The sequence below is a fragment of the Halichoerus grypus genome, chromosome 1 (genome assembly GCF_964656455.1).
Source record: "Halichoerus grypus chromosome 1, mHalGry1.hap1.1, whole genome shotgun sequence".
NCBI classification, from domain to species: Eukaryota; Metazoa; Chordata; class Mammalia; order Carnivora; family Phocidae; genus Halichoerus; species Halichoerus grypus.
Genome location: NC_135712.1, coordinates 160,033,282 through 160,053,917, shown reverse-complemented (window position 1 = coordinate 160,053,917; position 20,636 = coordinate 160,033,282). Strand labels below are relative to the sequence as shown.

General features: G+C 36.7%; 1 protein-coding gene and 1 long non-coding RNA gene across 4 annotated transcripts in view; one reads left to right on the top strand and one right to left on the bottom strand.

Moving 5' to 3' along the window:
• Positions 1-20,636, top strand: part of LOC118526962 (uncharacterized) — a 79,180-nt gene that overhangs the window by 12,127 nt on the left and 46,417 nt on the right. The window lies entirely within an intron of this gene.
• Positions 1-20,636, bottom strand: part of KBTBD12 (kelch repeat and BTB domain containing 12) — a 70,690-nt gene that overhangs the window by 44,461 nt on the left and 5,593 nt on the right. For all 3 annotated transcript variants that reach the window (XM_078074351.1, XM_036078502.2, XM_078074353.1), the window contains 3 exons: positions 17,347-18,528; positions 12,456-12,726; positions 10,192-10,342 (listed from right to left, as the gene is read on the bottom strand). In XM_078074351.1, the coding sequence (XP_077930477.1) occupies positions 10,192-10,342; positions 12,456-12,726; positions 17,347-18,416 (1,492 nt within the window). In that variant the 5' untranslated portion in view covers positions 18,417-18,528. The remainder of the gene's footprint in view (positions 1-10,191; positions 10,343-12,455; positions 12,727-17,346; positions 18,529-20,636) is intronic.

Below are 20,636 nucleotides of genomic sequence, written 5' to 3'. Positions count from 1 at the left end.
AGCTTTCAATTTCATTGTTTTCTTCTCTTATTTCCTTCCTTCTGCTTGATTTGGATTTATGTTGCTCTACTTTTTCTAGTTTCCTAAGGTGAGTGCTTAGATATTTGAGACCTTTCTTCTTTTCTAATGTAAGCACTAAATGCTACAAATTAAATTCTAAGCACTACTTCCATAGCACTCTATAATTTTTTTTTTTTAAGATTTTATTTATTTTTTGACAGAGACAGTGAAAGAGGGAACACAAGCAGGGGGGAGTGGGAGAGGGAGAAGCAGGCTTCCCACTGAGCAGGGAGCCCAATGCAGGGCTCGATCCCAGGACCCTGGGATCATGACCTGAGCCGAAGGCAGACGCTTAATGACTGAGCCACCCAGGCACCCCCATAATTTTTGATATATTGTGTTTTCATTCAACTCAATATATTTTCTTTTTTTTAAATTTTTATTTAAATTCTAGTTAACATACAGTGTAATATTAGTTTTAGGTGTATAATATAGTGATTCAACACTTCCATACAACACCTGGTGCTCATCACAAGTGCACTCCTTAATCCTCACCACCTATTTAACCCATCCCCCCACCTCTCTTCTGGTAACCATCAGTTTGTTCTCTATAATTGTCTGTTTATTACTGAGAGAGGAATGTTAAATAAATCTTTGTTGATTTGTCTCTTTCACTTTTCAGTTCAGTCAATTTTTCCTTCATGTATTTGGAAGTTCTATTGTTATGTGCATACACATTTACTGCTGTTTTGTCTTCTTGGTAAATCAATCATTTTATCATTATGAAATGTCTTCCTTTATCCCTGGTAATTTTCTTTGCACTGAAGTTAACTTTGACATTAATATAGACACTCCAGCTTTCACTTCATTAGTTTTGCATCGTATATTTTTTCCATCCTCTCACTCTTAAATTATCTACATCATTATACTTGCAGTGGATTTCTTGTAGACAGCATATTATTAGATCATTCTATTTTTAATCCATCCTGACAGTTTCTGTTTTCTGATTGGTATCATTATTCCATTTGCATTTAAGGTAAGTATTTTTATGGCTGGAATAAGGCCTATCATTTTGTTTGTGTTGTGTGTATTCCCTCTGCTCTTTGTTGTTGTTCCTCTTTTTCTCCTTGTCTACTCTCGGATTACTTGAACATTTTTTAGTTTTCTATCTTAATGTATTTATTGTGATTTGACTGTATCTCTAACTATAGTTCTTCCAGTGGTTGGTTTGGAGATTAATAAATTATTTAACACTTCATAGTCTACTTAGAATCAATATTTTGCCATTGTAATTGGAATGTAGAAAACTTGCTCCCTTCTAAGTCCTGTTAACCTTCCCTCTTTATGCTATATAAATATATGTCTCATACATTACATGCATTGAAAATCCCATCAGAAAATGTAGTTTTTTACTTTCAATCACTAAAGGCATTCTAAAGCACTCAAAAGGAGAAGAATTTTCTATTATATTTACCCAGATATTTACCATTTCTGTTGGTCTTATTTCATTCCTGATGTTCCCAGTTTCCTTCTGTCATCATTTCCTTCTGTCTGAAGAACTTCCTTAAACAATTCTTTTGGAGTAAATCTACTTGCTACTTGCTAGAGTAAATTGTTTTAGAGTAAAGCTATTCCCACGCATTTTAGTTTTCTTTCCTTGAAAGTATTTCATTTCCGCTTCTGAAAGATATTTTCATGAAATATACAATTCTATGTTGACAGTTCTTTTAACACTTTAAAAATGTTTTTTCCCTGCCTACTTGCTCCCATGGTTTTTGATGAGAAATCATCTTTTCATGTGCTTACCAGATAGGCATATATCTTCTTATGTGAAATGTCTATTCAAACCTTTTGCCCATCTTAAACTGGATTGTTTTCTTATAATTGAGTTGCAAAAATTATTTACAAGCTACTTGTATTCTGAATACAAATTTTTTAAAAAAGATTTTATTTATTTGAGAGAGAGAGAGTGGGGAGGGGCAGAACGGGTGGGAGAAAGAATCTGAAGCAGACTCTGTACTGAGCCCAGAGCCCAATGAGGGGCTTGATCCCACAACCATGAGATCATGACCTTAGCCAAAACCAAGAGTTGGATGCTCAGCCGACTGAACCACCCAGGCACCCCCTGAATACAAATCTTTTATCAGATATACGATTTATAAATATTTTCTCCCAGTCTCTTGCTTGTCTTTTCTTTTTTCTTAATGCTGCCCTTTGAAGAACAAAAATTTTTAAATTTTAAGAAAGTCCAACTCAACACTTTTCCTCTTATGGATCATGCTTTCAGTTTCATATCTTTGTTAATCCAAAGTCACCACATTTTCTCCTATGTTTTCTTAAGTCTGGAGTCCATACTGAGGTTTTTGTGTTTTTTTTTCTTTCCTTTTTCCTAAGGAAAAAGCTCATTGGTTTGCATATAGCTACCCAATTGTCTTGGCATATTTGCTGAAAAGTTCATCTTTCCCCACTGAATTGCCTCGACACCTTTGTCAAAGACCAATTTATTATTAGACTCTCATTTCTGTTCTATTGATTTAGCTGCCTGTCCTTAGGCCAATACCACTATATCTTTTTTTTTTTTTTTTAAGATTTTATTTATTTATTTGACAGAGAGAGAGCACGAGCAAGGGGAGTGGCAGGCAAGGGAGAGGGAGAAGCAGGCTCCCCACTGACCAAGGAGCCCGACGCGGGGCTCGATCCCAGGACTCTGGGATCATGACCTGAGCCAAAGGCAGACGCTTAACCGACTGAGCCACCCAGGTGCCCCAATACCACTATATCTTAATTACTATAGCTTTATAATAGGTTTTTAAAATGAGTTAAGTCCTCAAACTTTCTTCTTTTTAAAAATCATTTTGGTTATTCTACATCCCTTATGTTTTCACATAATTTTAGAATCAGCTTGTCAATTTAAAAAAACAATGTTGGTTATTTACAATAGCCAAACAATGGAAGCAACCTGTGTCCACTGATAGATGACTGGATAAAGAGGGTATGGTATATATATGCAATGAAATATTATTCAGCCATTAAAAAAAGGAAATCTCGCCATTTGCAGCAAGCTACAGAGTGTAATGTTAAGTGAAATAAGTTAGTCAAAGAAAGATGAATACCATATGATTTCACTCACATGTGGAATTTAAGAAAATGAACAAAGGAAAAAAAAGAGACAAACCAAAAGACCTTTAATTATAAAGAACAAATATGGTTACCAGAGGGGAGGTGGGTGGGGGAAATGGGTGAAATAGGTGAATGGGGATTAAGAGTACACTCATCTTGTTGAGCACTGAGTAATATATAGAATTGGTGAATCACTATATTATACACTTGAAACTAATATAACATTGTATGTTAACTATACAGGAATTTAAAAAATTAAAAAATATTTAAGACTAAAAAATAGAAATAAAATAATGCTGGGATATTATAGGGGTTGTATTGAATATATAGCTCAATTTGGGGAAACTTGCTATCTAAACGATATTGAATCTTTGAATACATAATCAGGGAATATATCTCATTTATTTAGATCTTCTTTAACTCTCGGGAGTGTTTTATAATTTTCTGCATATGATTCTTACAGTTTGGGGGTTAAATGTATTCATACACTTCTCCTCCTTCTTTTAAGTAGGCTCCATGCCCAGAGTGGAGCCCAATGCAGGGCTTGAACTCATGACACTGAGATTAAGACCTGAGCTGAGATCAAGAGTTGGATGCTTAACTGAGTCACCCAGGCGCCCTTCTTCTTTTTGATACTATTGGAAATAGAATTATTTTCTCAATTTCATTTTTGGAATGTTCATTGCTAGCACATAGAAATACAGTTAATTTTTGTATACGATCTCATATCTTGTGATCTCTTTAGCCTATGATCTTGGCTAAAATTAATTATTAGCTCTAGTAGTCTTTCTTTTCTTTCTTTTTATTTATTTACTTTTTGTAGCTTCATTAGGATTTTCTACACACAAGAATATATAATCTGTGAATAAGGACTTTTTAATTCTTCCTTTCTAATCTGTATACCTTTAACTTCTTTTTCTTGCCTTATTGCATGGGTTGGAACCTCTGGTTCAATGTTGAATAGGAGGAGCAAGAGCAGGCATCTTTCCCTGTTCCTGACTGTAGGTAGAAAAATCACCACTAAGTATCATCTTAGCTGTAGGTTTTTCATAGACACCTTTTAACAAGTGGAGGAAATTCCATTCTATTCCTAATTTGTTGAGAATTTTATCAAGAATGGGGGTTGAATTTTGTCAAACGCTTTTTCTACATCTATTGAGGTGATCATTTGGTTTCTGTCCTTTATTAAAATGGTGTATTACATTGAGTTTTGGATATTGAGCCAACCTTGCATTCCTGCATTTCTGGGCTAAATCCCACTTGGCCATGGCATATAATCATTTTTTATGTTGCTGGAGTCACTTTGCTTATTGTTTCTTAAGGATTTTTTATGACACATAATAATTTTTATGTTGCTAGATTCAATTTGCTAAGTGTTTCTTAAAGATTGTTGAATCTATGGTCATGAGGGATATACACCTATAGTTTTCATTCAATTTAAAATATTTTATTTCCTTTGTGATTTCTTTACCCAAAGTTTTAGAAGTATGCTGTTTAATTTCCATATATTTGAGGATTTCCTTTTTCTGTCTTTGATTTATAATTTAATTATTTTATGGTCAGTTATTTACTTTGAATAACATCAATTTAAAAAATCTATTGAGGGGCACCTGGGTGGCTCAGTCAGTTGGGTATCTGCCTTCAGCTCAGGTGATGATCCCCGGGTCCTGGGATCAAGCCCTGCATCAGGCTCCTTGCTTCTCCCTCTCCCTCTGCCCCCCCCCCCCCCGCTTGTTCTCCCTGTCTCTCTCTCTCTCAAATGAATAAATAAAATCTTTAAAAGAAATAAAAATCTATTGAGACTTGTTTTATGACCTGGCATATGATTAAGCCTAGAGAATGTTCCATGTACACTTGAAAAGAATGTGTATTTCACTATTATATGTGCGTACTACAAATGTCAGGTAGGTTAAGTCGGTTGATAGTGTTGTTCAAGTCTTTATCATTTTGCTGATTTTCTGTCCAGTTGTTCAATCAATTATTGAAGGTGGGATATAAATCTCCAATGGTGATTTTCTAGTTCTCATTTTAGTTTTTGCCTCATGTATTTTAGAGCTCTGTTGTTGGGTGTGACACATTTATAATTGAGATATATATAAATTTATGTATATATTCCTGGTGTATTGATCATTTTATTATTACAAAATTTCTCTTTATAGTAATAGTTCTTATAGTCAATTTTGTATGATAATGATAAACCACCTTCAATTCTCTTAAAGTTACTGTTTGCATGGTAGGTCTTCTCTATAAAATAATAAAACTTTCAACTTATTTATGTAATTGAATATAAAATATGTCTCTTATAGACAGCATATACTTGGTCTTATTTTCTTATTCAGTCTGAAATCTCTGCCTTTTGATAGAAGTATTTGGTCCATTCCCATTTAATGTAATTTTTTATGTAGTCGGATTTACAACATCTCATATTGTTTTTGTTCCTCTGTTCCTCCTTCACTGCCTTTCTTTTGTGTTTATCATTTTCTAAGTGTACCATTTTAATTCTTTTGATTTTTAAACTGTTTGAAATTTTTTTAGTAGTTGCTCTAGAAATTCTAATATGCATGTTACTTTATCACAATCTACTTCAGGTTAATAGTGCCTTAATTTTATTAAAATATAGCAACACGGTTCCAATATATCTCTTGTTCCTCTCCAATTCTGATAGTTATATGTACTATATCTACATTAAATCCAACAGTATAGTTCCATAATTATTGTTTTATCTGCTCTTATATCATTTAAAGAAATTAAGAGATAAAAAATTGAATATGTATAAAGTCTTTTATGTTTACCTATATATTCGTCATTTCCAGTGCTTTTCATTTCTTCCTATGGATTAGAATTATTCTGGTATATTTCTTTTTAATCTGAAGGATTTCAGTATTTCTTTAGTATTCCTTTAGTATTTCTTGCAAGTCTGCTAGCCACAAATTATCTCAGTCTTTATTTATCTGAGAATGTCTTTGCTGCACTTTCATTTTAAAAGAATAGTTTTGCTGAACATAGAAGATGGACACAGAAACATTCTTGGTTGAGTATTTTTCCTTGCGGTACTTTGAATATATTATTCCAGTGCCTTCTTGCCTTCACTATTTCTGATGATAAGTCACCTGTTGAGCATATTATGATGTTATGATCATATACTTTGATCTATATGATGTTATTTTTTTCTTATTGCTTTTAAGAATTTTTTGTCTATGATATATTTCAATGAATGGTCTACAATGTGTTTAGGTGAGGATCTCTGTGAATTTAGCTTATTTGGAGTTTAATGAACTTCTTGGATATGTAGATTAAAGTTTTTCCATCAAGTGTGAGAAGTTTTTGACCATTATTATTTGAAAAAAAAAAATTCTGTTCCTTTCTGTCTTCTTTTGGGAATCATACCTATGTTGGTAGACTCGATGGTATTTTATATTGTCTCTGAGGCTTTGCTAATTTTTCTCCAATTTCCCCCTCTCTTCTTCAGATTAATAATTTCCACGGATCTATTTCAAGTGCATGGATTCTTTCTTCCGACAACTCAAATCTGTTTTTGAGTCCACTTAGTAAATTTTTCATTTGGGTTATTATACTTTACAACTTTAGAATTTCCATTTGGTTCTTTTAGATAATTTCTATTTCTTTATTGATATCATTGGGGAGTCACTGTCATTTTATTTTCCTTTAATTCATTAAAGGAATTCTTTAAAAATTATTTAAAAATGATTTTTGTTCATTCTATGAACATATATTTAATAGGTACTTTGAAGACTATGCCTGCTAAATCTAACATCTGGAGCCCTTCAGAGACAGGTTTTATTGAATGCTTCCCTGCCCCCGCCCCAGCATGGGTTACACTTCCCTGTTTATTTTCCTTTGTATGTAAATTTTTGTTGGTAACTAGACATTTAAAATAATACATTGTAGCAACTTTTAATTTTATTTTTCCCCCTAGGGTATTTTTTGTCTTTTGTTATTGTTGTTGTTTTTCAGTAATTTGCTTAGATTTAATATGCCTCTCCTGTGGTTTGTTTTGGTTTCTCCTCCATTTTAAAAAATTTTCTCTCTCTCTTTCTCTCTTTTTAAAGCATAGGTGTTACTCTTATTTCTTCATGGGTCAGGTCAAGTCAAGACTAATTGTTTGTACTCAAACAATAGGAAGGCTTCCAGCCTCGCTTGGTGGGTCTATGTGAAGGTTGGGAGCACATTCAAAGCTCAGGCAGTTTTCAAGTCTACCATGACTTTTACCTTCTGCCTGGCCTTCTCAGATCTCTGTACATGTGCTCAGACTCCCAGTCATCCAGGAATGTGTGAAGAGCTTATATCCTCTTATGGGCTCCATGTCTGTGCAGCTTCCTTAGTCTCCAGGGATGTGTGGAGAATTTATCAAGCCCCTCTAGGACTCTCATATCCAGGATTTTCCTGGAACGTCCCTATTAAATTTCTGGCTAATTCTCCTGTCTGCTGCTGTCCCAAGCAGGACTAAAAGCTCAGGTTAGAAGAAATGTGGGCTTTTCCCATTTGTCACTGTGAGCGTAGGTTCCCACCCTTCACTCCCAAACGTGTCAGCCCCCTCTGGCAAACAAAGATGCTAGTTTTCACAGCTAGCCCACTCTGCTAGAATTCCCATGCTGGATCTACTGGGGTAGGGAACTGGGGCAGCTCAGGAAAGAATGCCAAGGACTGCCTGAAAACTTACCTCAAGTTCAGCAGTTTTGAGAAGATAAGCTCTTCTCAATTTGTTGTTTTTGGTTGGTTTCTAGAGATCTGAAATGGTTGTTTTTGAAAAATCTCTCTGGTTTTATAGTCGCTTTTTGGGGAGAGGATGTCAACTCATTCACTTCTTCATAGTTGGAAGCCTCCTGCTTTCACTTAGCTTTTGGCCTGCTAAATTCCTACTACCATTACAGATCTTAGAAGCTCTTCAGAAAAATTTTAAAAATGTTTTCCCAACATTTTTTTTTGGCATTTTCAGTGGATTAGTCTAGATATCTAGTCTGTTATACAGAAAAGTTAATGCTTTATCAGTTTTTTATGACCATTAAATGAATTTCTTTATGCAAAGAATTCAGCAAAGTATCTGTAACACAAAGGGGCTCAAAAAACAGTAGTTATAATAATGTCTGAACACTTACATTGTAGGGATTTTACAACTTTGTTTTATTTAATCATGACTCAGTTCTGAATATCCAGAAACTATATTCTAAGCTACTACAAAAGCCTTCCTGACTGGTCTCTCCATTTTCAGTCTCTTCGAACCTTTGATCTGTTCTTTAATCCTCACCTCACCAATACTCCCCAAATATTCTTTTTTTTAATTTTGTTTTATTTTATTATGTTATGTTAATCACCATACAATACATCATTAGTTTTTGATGTAATTATGTTGCTTCTGCATAGTTTTTCATTACTTACTATTATTCTCTTGGTTTTCCACTATAGTCCTTTGTAACCTGGCTCCCAGTTTACCTGTAAACTCTGTCTCCTGCAGCTCCCTGCACCTGGTGGGTTCATTTACTCACTCTCCTTTCATTTTCTATTCTTACTACCTCCACTCTCACCGCCAAGCCTTGGCTTGAGCTTTCTCCTCCTCGTCTTCTTCCCTGCCGCTCTGCACCCTCTCCCTTCCTGGGTGTACCCTTCTCTCTCTGTCACCTACCCAGTTCTTACGGATCCTTTAACATCTGCCTCCTTTCATTCATCTAGTGGGCATTTGTTCATGCCAACAAGGGTGAGCTCCAAAGGCTGTCTTGAAGGTGCTTTTCCCCATATAACTTACCAAAAACAAACAAAACATTACATTTTTATCCTACATCTAGCCTAGTTGTGGCTCCACATTAGGCAGAAATCTCATTTTTGTTCAGTTGATAAATCACTTTTATCCCACTTTTGACTACCTCCAACTTTAATATAATTAGGAGATCAGCCCTTCCCTCCCTGGAGTTATACATCTATCCTAAGCAATCTATCCTGGTTTAGATATTGTCTCTTCTGGGCCTATGACACAGCATATGGTTATAACCAAGTAACAAATATATTTCCAGAGGAAAAACTTAATTATAATTACGAGTCTCATCACTGAGGTAGTCATAAATTATGTTGCATAATGTTCTTAAAATTATAAAACTATTAATATTTGAGTGCATTAATTATTTTGTTTCATGCTGTGCAGGCAGCCAAGAGATAATGGCTTCCCTTTAGCAAAAAAAAAAAAAAAAAAAGTCTATTCAAATGCCTGGTTTGCTCTCAGCCCGTATCTCATGCTTTTTCTTTGCCTTCTTTTTGGTATCCATCACCTTCCCTATGTTTTTGCCAGTTAGTCATCAGTGTGCATGAGATGAAGTAGAGAATACTGGAATCCTTATCAGTTTACCAGCCAGTCAGCCTCCTTGACCCAGTCTCACCCTTTCCCACACAGGACAGGGACAGTGGGAGAGGGAGAGGAGGTCATGAAATGTGCTTAGAAGAGCAAAGGACTTAATAAAAGAGGAAAAAATAAGAAGTTAAGAAGGATAAGGGAAGCATAGGAGATGTTCTAGAATTTTTACCCACTTGAGTGGAAATGAACCAGTCTTTCACAAGATCACACATATTTAAGAAATAAGAAAAAAAATACATTCAGATGAGAATTATCTGATAACACCTCTACAGAAATTTGGTGGGTGAGGCAAAATGAAGAGGGCTGGCATAATGTGTGTCTTACCTATGGTGGCTTACTCTATTAGCACAGACAATCACAGTTGGTTGCTAAAACACACACTTCATCAACCAAAGGTGGCCAAAGGCTTATTCCCATTTCAAAATATTACTTAATACTATATATAAAGATGTATCACTATTGTTCTTGAATTCCAAGGGACTTGAAAATTCCATACAAGTAATTTTGTTTTCCATAAGTCAATGGACTTCCATTTAATCTTATCTGACTGTGCTCTAGAAAAACAAGAAACAAAAAAACACATTTGGCTAGTTACAGATACATCTGAACTGGGATGCAAGAGGAAGGGAGAATAGGTCATTTTTACTGAGGCAAACTGCTGAGAAAAATAAAAGTAGTCATACTCTTTTAGCAATCTGCTTTCTTCTTACCCAAAACATAAATCTCACTGTTGACTACAGCTGTACTGAATCGGTATTTAGAGAACTTCATGGGCGCCCGCTCTGTCCATTGATCTTGGCTAGGGTCATACTGCAACAGTCTGTTGCTTAGTCGGTCCGGTTCTTCATCAGGGAGATCCATCTGTGTGAGATATGACAGCTGATATAATAACATACCACTCAGAAATCTCTGTGAGTACGTGAATGCAATTAATCTAAGCAGACAGCCAAGGAGATGAAGAGGAGTTAGCTGCTGAGACTCACACTCGCAAACACACCAGATCCCGTGACTTGGGGTGATAAGTCTACCGTCAATGTCAGAGGAATTTGGACTCTGTAATAATGGAGCTAGGGGGTCGGCTCATAGCAAACAATCTGTGATCTGAGCAAGGAGACAAGACAGCACTTTTTTAAAAAAATGAAGCAATGGCAGAGCCTTAAAAATGAAACCCAACTTTCTTGAACAGTATTTAAAGTGCAATTTTATTTCAGCAAACTTTATAGTGCTAGAGTTTAATGATATTTGTGAGAAACTCATTTTAATAATTCATAAGGCATTTTTCTTTATATCTTTCTAATCCAAATGGAACAAAATTAAGAAAACATTTTAGTGTTTTAGTAATTAGAGTATTTTTATACTATAATTATGACCTATATGGGAATGGTCTGAACTTCATCTTCAAGATTGATGGATTAATATACATTATTTGCAGTTATTTTTATGTATTTATTTTACTTATATACATTTTTAATGACTAGAGACAGTAAAAATTGAACTATTTATTCTTATACACATGAATATGGCTTCCCCTGATCATAAACTTCAGGCAAAGTAGTGCTTTTTTGCCTTCAGTGTGTCAAGAACTTTTATAACTTCAGTCTAGGATGCTTTTTAAATGTCTTTTGTTTTGGATGCAGGTGTTTGACACAGAAATAATTGCCATACTTATGAAAGTTGTAATTAATTTAATTACTTTAAATACACCAGGGATATGATCATTATGATGCAATCACAACCCCAGGTTATCTTGCAATTTAATGTATTGTATTAGATAGGGACCAGCAGAAGCTTTTGTTATGCAATAAATATCCATGTGTCATTTGTTCAAAGACATTATACTGTAACACATATTGACTTTATTGTTTTAATTTTCCTTCTAATTTTTAAGTATTTGATCTTTATTTTAGTGGCAAGAAAACCAAAGAAAAGCTTCTACATTGTCTTTGGAGCTTATTCATGCAAAATAACTATGTAATGGATAGCTCTGAAAATGCTTAATTACAAAGGTTTTAACTACTAGCTGTGATTAAATCTGTACTACGTTTTGATACACAGGACACATTTCAAAATGTATTAAATGTGATGTTCAAGGTTTAAAAACAGGTATGATATATGGCAAAATCCAAGCTTATGAAATGAATGCAAAAAAGCATCAGTTTTATCAGTTTTATCATGAAGCCAATTTCCCAAACAAGAAAGCATACAGGCAAAAATAAGTTTGCTTTCTGTCATGGGGATGGACAATGAGCTAGTAAGATTCATCTTATGAGAACAACTGGTAGGCCAGGGCAGAAGGCAGCTGGCCTGCTACTACCACGAGAGTTCAAGGCACGGGGGGGATGGGGGGCGAACACCCAGAGAGAAGGGGAGGGCCCCTGTGGTCATGCTCTACTGACTCAGCAGTCTTGGCTTGCCATCTCTTTGCTGGGCTTCCATGCAAATGGTATCCTGGTTTCTCTATCCGCTGGTGCCCAGCAAAGCCATAAAATGTATTAAATCACAATATACTTTTGTGGAAATGACTGGGCCATCACAGGTTGAATATTCTGGTTTCCCATGTAGAGTAAGAACTTTAAATTTGGAAAAGACCTGAGCCTTACTTGCCTCAGCTCACACAACTATTAAGCAGACAGAAGTGGAATGAGGATCCAGTGTCTCCACCTCTTGCTTAGATGCTCCCTACAGATAATTTCTCAGCATAAGCATCTTTCATAATTAGCAAGAATGGGAAGGATTATAAAGAGCATAGCATGAATACTGAATGAAGTCATGTCTATGAATAACACACTTTAAAATTCATTCTCCTAAACTGCTTTAACACTTTACGATGTTAAGTTTAATAGTCTATAAAATAAAAGGCATTTTACCAAGATGTAAGTCATGCTCTTTTAGTGTTCAACAACTACAGTATTTTTCAACACAGCACCAGACGTAGCACAGCCATGCCAACTAGGTATATAGGAAATTTCTTAACCTGAGGGGTCCAGCCTCCGATCACGTAAAGTTTATTATTCACGGTTACTACGGCATGGCATGCCAACTGCAGTGGAAGAGGAGACACCCTTCTCCAACTATCCCGTTCTACAGAGTACTTATCCACACAGTTTGTAATGAGATACTGGTTTTTAACTTTCATCTGTCCTCCTATAACATAGAGGTCATTATGGACACTGCCCAGAGCATAGAGCTCTCGAAATTCAGCGGTGCATAACTTTTCCCAAAACTGGTTTCCTCTATCGTGATACCTGCAAATTAAGAGAGAAAAACCAGGATTAGTGTTAACTGGAAAACAACTTATCCAAGAAACACACTTAAATTTCTTTTCTAGCTAGAAACAACACGATTTGGTTCATCTAATTGGGGAGGAAGAAACATTAGTATAAGATAGTAGCACAGGTTTGTGCTGCTTTTTTTGGCAAGGATTGATGAACAAACTATAATGTGCATGGAAATAATTAACCACATCTCTGCAGAATTTTAGAAAATATATGGACAAAGTATAGATTATCCAGGACTAGCTTTCATTTCCTGATTCTGGGAAAGGAAATCAAGAACAAATAGGAAATCTTGCAGCACGTCATTTGTAATTTTACTATAAAAGAGGAATAAGTAAAAATGAAGAAAAATACAAAAATGTCTTATTCTGTGGACTAGAAGTCTCACTTTATTTTTATTTAATTTTTTTGAAGATTTTATTTATTTATTTATTTGACAGAGAGAGACACAGTGAGAGAAGGAACACAAGCAGGGAGAGTGGGAAAGGGAGAAGCAGGCTTCTTGCAGAGCAGGGAGCCCCATGCCGGGCTCGATCCCAGGGCCCTGGGATCATGACCTGAGCTGAAGGCAGACGCTTAATGACTAAGCCACCCAGGTGCCCCTAGAGGTCTGTCTCACTTCATTAGAGCAATCAGCTTTCCAGTAGAGAACCTCAAAATATCTCAATTCAGAGATTTCTAATGGGACAAGGTAGAATATGTAGAATTTTAAGGATTGTTCTTATAGTTCTAACTGGCTTAGAACAGAGTCAGGAACACCTGTAGGTGTCTGCTACATTTAACATCTATTTTAATGCTCTGGGTAGGATAATTTTAGTAATTTCTTCCATGAAAAAGTATGTCAGTCTGAGAAGGGTTTTGGGAGGTAGGGACACCAGGATATACGGTCTTTGAATACCTCCTAGAGTCCAACACATTAATTGATTGTGTGTGTGTATGTGTGTGTGTGTGTGTGTGTGGCATTATGTAGTCACTAAATATATGATTTTGTGGGTATCCTTTGTCTTGCCTCTTGATAATGGTAAGTCTGTTTTCTCCAATCATGATTTGGGACAAATAGTCTAAGAAGAACAAAAGTACTTATGGGGACAGTGGGATATGAAATTAGATCTGTCCCAGAAAATCCAGAATATATTCTGGAATTCAAAAGTAAAACAAAACCAGGAAAATATGGAAAATTAGAAAAAAAAAGTTCTGTTTGGAAACAAATGAAGAAATGATGAATGTTCTATACAGAGTACAGTTTTAAAGTATAGAGTACAGTACAGTTTAAAGTACCCTACTTACTTTGTATCAAACATTTGACGGTGAATCGGATTATATGAGTTTTGCCCAGTTGTTCTGAGCCAACTCTTACATTCTTCCCTAGAGACAACTCCTTGCTTCAGGCTTGACAGGGAAGTTGGAAGACAATGTTCCTTTCCTGTCTGGCTTGTCACAAACTGAATGCAGAAACTCAACAAATCCAGTTATCGTCTTCTGTGTAATCTGGGTAGGAAACCAGTCCCTAGAATCACAGTTGGTATTTTCACCACTACTTTCAATTGTACTAGATTTTAGAAGAGGAAGGAGGATTAGGTGTCAAGTGTGGGGGATACTGAAGTAAAGCCAGTGGATGAATATATCAACAGAACTAAAAAAAATGGGTTTTTGCCTTTCTGAGACATGGTTTAAGAAAACAGGCCAAGAATGAAATACATCCCATGAAGGTTGGGAAGTACATGTTTGCTGGGCAAGCTTGCTAATCTGATTTTCAACACTTTGAACTGAAAATGGGGAGGGAAAACGCCCAGATAAAACTATAAAACATATTATTAAGAAAAATGGATATGACATAAAAAGGAAATAGTGACAAAAGTGGCTCAACTTCACAGAGGTTGATAGTGTAAAGACAACACTTACATCCTCAGCTGTGTGTGCACCCAAGTATGAGAGAAAGTTAAAGGACACAGGAAGGTGTATCTTTTCTGAAAAGAAATGGCCTACTAGGGTACAGGTCTATTTCCTAAGTCAAGAAGAAATATATCTGCATAGAAATCTATGAACTATACAGAGGCAAGTTGAAGAGCATCCAGGCAAAGATAAAAGGGATAAGGACAGAAATAACAGAGTAGGAATGTAACACAAAATGATCATTTCTCACACATATCACAAAACTGGCACCTAACATGACCTTCAGGAATGCTCTAAGATTTTAACTATCTGGGTATCTACTGGAAGTCCGGCTCATTGAAGCCCAAAGCAATGCTTTTGATAATTTCATTATTTGTCTTGCTGACAATTTCATTATTGGAGGAGGTAAGCAGGGTAACGGATACTTTTACCCTAACTCTGACCACTGTGGAGTAGCTGGTTGGTGATGGGAATGTGGCTGAGTTCAAGACAGATAAGAAGGAAAACACAGAGTATATAGTTAGACATATGTCATCAGAAAGGGAAGTAGGCTTTCAAAAAAGTTAAAAGGAAAGATGCCTGAGGATCATAAGAAAGACACATGGACAGGGCTGGACGTTTATTAAAAATAATGGCAGTCAAGAAATGGGCAGAAGACATGAACAGACATTTCTCCAAAGGAGACGTACAAATGGCCAACAGACTCATGAAAAAATGCTCGACATCACTCTGCATTAGGGACATACAAATCAAAATCACAATGAGATACCACCTCACACAGGTCAGAATGGCTAAAATTAACAAGTCAGGAAACAACAAATATTGGTGAGGATGCAGAGAGAGGGGAACCCTCTTACACTGTTGGTGGGAAGGCAAGCTGGTACAGCCACTCTGGAAAACAGTATGGAGGTTCCTCACGAAGTTAAAAATAGAGCTACCCTATGACCCAGCAATTGCACTACTAGGTATTTATCCAAAGGATACAAACAGTGATTTGAAGGGGCACCTGTACCCCAATGTTTATAGCAGCAATGTCTACAATAGTCAAAGTATGAAAAGAGCCCAATTGTCCATTGGGAGATGAATGGATAAAGAAGATGTGATATATATATATACACACACACATACACACACACACAATGGAATATAACTGAGCCATCAAAAAATTGGAATCTTACCATTTGCAACAATGTGTATGGAACTAGAGGATATTATGCTAAGTGAAATAAGTCAATCAGAGAAAGACAATTATCATACGACTTCACTCATAGTGGAACTTAAGAAACAAAACAGAAGATCATAGGGGAAGGGAGAGAAAAATAAAATAGGACGTAATCAGAGAGGAAGACAAACCATAAGAGACTCTTAAGTCTAGGAAACAAACAGGGTTGCTGGAGGGGAGGGGTTTGGGGATGGGGTAATTGGGTGATGGGCATTAAGAAGGGCATGTGATGTAATGAGCACTGGATGTTATACGCACCTGATGAATCACTAAACTCTACCTCTGAAACTAATCATATACTATATGTTAATTAAGTGAATTTAAATAAAATAAAAAAATAAAAATAATGGCAGAACTGTGGACTGTCTTGATGAGGAAGAAAAAGAGCTATGCATCTATGATGAAAAGAAGGGCCCTTGGGATCTGACATCCTGGCTCTGTAGTCTATACCTGATTATTCTGAAGAAGGCTGTACTTGCTGCCCAGGGCCATGCTCGGTCCCAAGGGCATAGGGCCAGGTCATTCACCCAGGGCTCTGCAGTCCCTCCCCCATCACTACCAGGGGAGATGAAGGTGAAAAGGGGACAGGTGCTTTAAGCAGATAATGGAATGTTAAAAGATGACAGGAAAATAGTAGGCCTCTTACTTCTTTCTTTGTCCCAACTTTGCCGGCAAGAAGAATTCCTTTCTCACTGAAAAGTCTGAACAAACCCTCCTAGAGGGAACTGAGAGGGGGAGGATACTGAAGGAGAGCTTTACTGCCTAGTGCTTATTCTATGTACATATTTCTTATTTACCCAGTTAGACTGAAGCCCTGAATGCTTACTGAATACTTGCTGCAGAAACAGTAAATGAATGACTAGTCCTCACATAGGAGACCTAGAGGACATGGTACTTCTTAGCAGACACTCCTTTCTCCAATGATTCTAGCCTTGAAGCATTCTTAGGCCACAAACATTTCATGCTATTGGAGGTTTAGGAAAGATCTATAAATTAAGGATACAGAACGAAAACCGAGAGATAATTAGTAATTTTTGGTTGAGAAAAAAAATTATTTACTACTCTGAATTATGAACTAAAACATAAATTCAAAGGAATCCATATTAATAAACTTTTCTTCTTGTTAAAAGTTGTCTTAAGCTCTTCAAAACTTGTAACTAAACAATTACATCCTTTCATATAGATCAATAATGAAAGCTAAGCATGAAATTGTACAGTGGAATCATAACATATATACATTTAACTTATGGAAATCCACCTGTATGCTCTGAACAAATAAAAGGAAAAAAAATAATTTTAAAATGTGGGTGATTTCATTATGAATTTTCTATATATGTAAAATATGTAATTACAGGGTAATTTTACTACACATCTTTGAAGAGATGATCACTCTTTCAGGAGTACTTTCTTCTACCATTGCTAATGTCAGAGCAAGATAATTAAAACCAATTTACAAATATTTGCGAGATACAAACCTATAGATTTCAACATTCTTGTTCTTTTGTCTAGAGAGTTTAGAGGCACTTGCTTCTCCGGCCACAATTATGGTGTTGTTTTCCAGGACCACACCAGCACACACGGTTCCCAAGCCCTCTCCATACTTGGGAGACGAGACAAAATAGGTCTTCCGTGAAGCGGGATCATAACAAAAACTGGTGTCCCCATAGTTCCTATGTCTTGACCTGATTCCTGAAGAGTTGTTGCCAATGCAAAGCAAAAGACTAGTAGTCTCCATGCCATAACGAAGATTTAGAGAGTGCTGTTGGGGTGTCTTGATGGCTTTGAATGCATTCTGAATTATGTCAATGCAATCTGCATCACACAGAAGCATTGTGTTCCTTTTCAGGGCTTGTCTTAAAAAAGAAGGGTTTATAAGTTCCAATCTGACTTGCTTCAAAAGCTCAACAAGATGCCCTGTGCGCAGTTCTTGGTTATGATTTACCCATCTCAGGACTAAGTCCAGAATGCTCTCCTCCCTGGATATGTTAAGGTCATCTGATTTAATAAGTGTCAGAAATTGGTGTGCTTCAATTTCTAATATTTCTTCATGTAAGCTCACCTCAGCAAAGTGCTGATACAAGTATTTCTTTGATTGATCAGATAAATCTTCAGCTCCAATCTGCTTTGCAAAATAATAGATACCTACACAGTTCGAGGCATCCATATGGTCCATCATATATTTTTGACACACACTAAAGATTTCTTCCATCTGCATAAAATAGGCAGCCATAGCGACAGTCTGAACATTGGCGTTATCGATCTCTAAAGCCGCATTGTACATGTAATTCAATATCACGGACACGCTTTCTGCTGTGATGTCATAAAGTATGACTTCCCTTTGAGTACATTCGAGTAGTCCACAGGTGAACATAGCTTTGAAATAAGGACTAAATGCAGCCAGGACTAGCCTGTGGCAAGGAAATTTCTCCCCTTCTGCTATGAGTATGACATCGATCATTTCTGCTAATTCTTTCATGCTCTTAACTTGATTCAGTAAATTCAAACTATGTTGGTATTTTTCTTTTCCCTCAGCCTTGCACTCCATGATACACTTTTCAGTGTTTCTAAGTACGTCTTCTTCAAAGGTAGCTGGATTCTTGCGGGGCTATTTGCATGTCTGATTACTCAAAAAGCTACAGAGACGTGCTGGAACACTCCTGAGGGAAAGAAAAGAATCCGGTTTCCCATAAGAAAACAATTCTCTGTGATTTAAATATGCAGCATTAGTGACTAAAAGTATTTATAAATAAATTTTATTCACTCCAAACGCAGTAGTTTAAGACAACCACTTTTGTATCTAGAAATAATGTCAGTGATTGCATAAACAGTAAATTATCAACTACTAACAACATTAACCTAATCAGCAGCAGAGATTTTTTTTTCTAGGAGGGCTGGAAAGTCCTCCCTCCCAAGGTGAATGGAGAGAGAAGTGATAAGATGGCCCGTTTTGCAACTCCATTTGCAGTTAACCAAACACAGCTGCCTGCAGGCCAAGGGGGCAGGGGCATTAGGTAACCTGCCCTCTGAGGACGTGCATCTCTGAAAATGTCATGTGCACCTGCCAAAAAAAACCAAAAACAAAAAACTGCACTCAAGTGTTATAATGGCCCCAGAACCACACAGGATGGCTGAGGAAAAAAAAAAAAGTCTATTAAAATTCTGCCCAGACTTTTCCTATGGGGCAAATAATTCAAAACAGTGCTTTGGAAAGCACAGCCAAATGTCTGCTGATCTGAGAATTCACAAGACTTGAAACTTACAGCTAAATCATCCTCAACCTAGAATGTGCACAAAAGCCATCCCATTTCTGTATCCCCACTCCTTGCTCAGCTTTTCTTTGTTCCTTACTTCACAGTAGTGGAGATGGACTCACTTCTCCCCTTAAAAAGCCCTGGTCTAATCAGAAGTCTCTTTCAGCTAGTTGTCTGTCTTCACCTTGCCCAGGGGAATGGAAACAGGGTGTTTCAAGGAAGCTAATTAGCTGTTTGGATTTAAAGAAGGAATTCCTAGAGTCAGCAACCTTCACATTGAGGAGCACATCTCCGAGCCCTGTCACCCTGTCTAGTTCTTACTTGGCTAGAAGTTGCACACAGTAAGAATGAACCATGGTAAAAAAGTCAGTCCTAGGAGTTAAGAGAGGAAGAGAGGTGATAATTTCAATCATATGAAAGCATAATTTGTCAGCTGCAAAGGTTCTACATTTCTGTAATCCTATCAAGATTAGAAATCTCAGCAAGATTTCTCCATCTCAATTCTCACTGTGTCTCAATGAGAAATGGCACTTTTTTCAGTGTTGAATTAAAGTTCATTTCAGGAAACAAGTGTTAAGCACGATAGGAATGTTTAAGTATATGATGGCAACTATGAGACCTAAAAATCACTGTGCTAGAGTGTGTGGAATGATAACAACTAGCCGGTCTAAGAATCTGTATACTTGAAATAGGAATAAAAACCCTTCTTGCCAGATTTTCCAGCACTAATGCCTCAGCTTTATTTCAATAAAACTTAAAACTTTCTTTGTGAGGCCCTGCAGATTAAAAGTGAACCTTTGTTTTTTACTTTCATTTGTTTTAGATTTTTACAAAGAGAATCCAGTTATGGGTAATTAAGAGGTCATTATATTTCTGACTCTCTTACAACACATTATGAGTAGCCCAAATCATATTATGTGGGCCTCTTTGTACACAAACACATCAGTCAACTTTAAAGATGGCAGCTGTTACTTTGAGCTGAAAACCAGAAAAGTTTCCTTATAAGGAGATAAATACGAACAAGTTTCTCCTATTCTATTTGTACTGATACCTAAGAATCACTTAGAGGATATCGATACCAGTGCTAGGAAGCCAAGAGCAGTTTCCAGATAGGATCACTAGATCGAATATGAGGCAGGCCGTTCAGAAAGTGCCTCAAGTTCCCAGAGTGTTGACCTTGATGCTGCTAGGAAGAAATGAGATGCTGGGGGCTCAAATGTTGTGACTGTAACCCTAGGATTTTGTATATATATATATATATTTTTTAAAGATTTATTTATTTGAGAGAGAGAGAGAGAGAGAGAGCGCGGGCCCGCACCAGCAGGGGGAGGGGCAGACGGAGAAGCAGGCTTCCCACGGAGCAGGGAGCCCAATGCGGGGCTCGATCCCAGGACCCTGGGGTCATGACCTGAGCCGAAGGCAGACGCTTAACCGACTGAGCCACCCAGGCGCCTCAGGATTTGTATCTTTAAGGCAGGAACCAAACCACCCTTGTTGAACTTTGTGGCATAAGG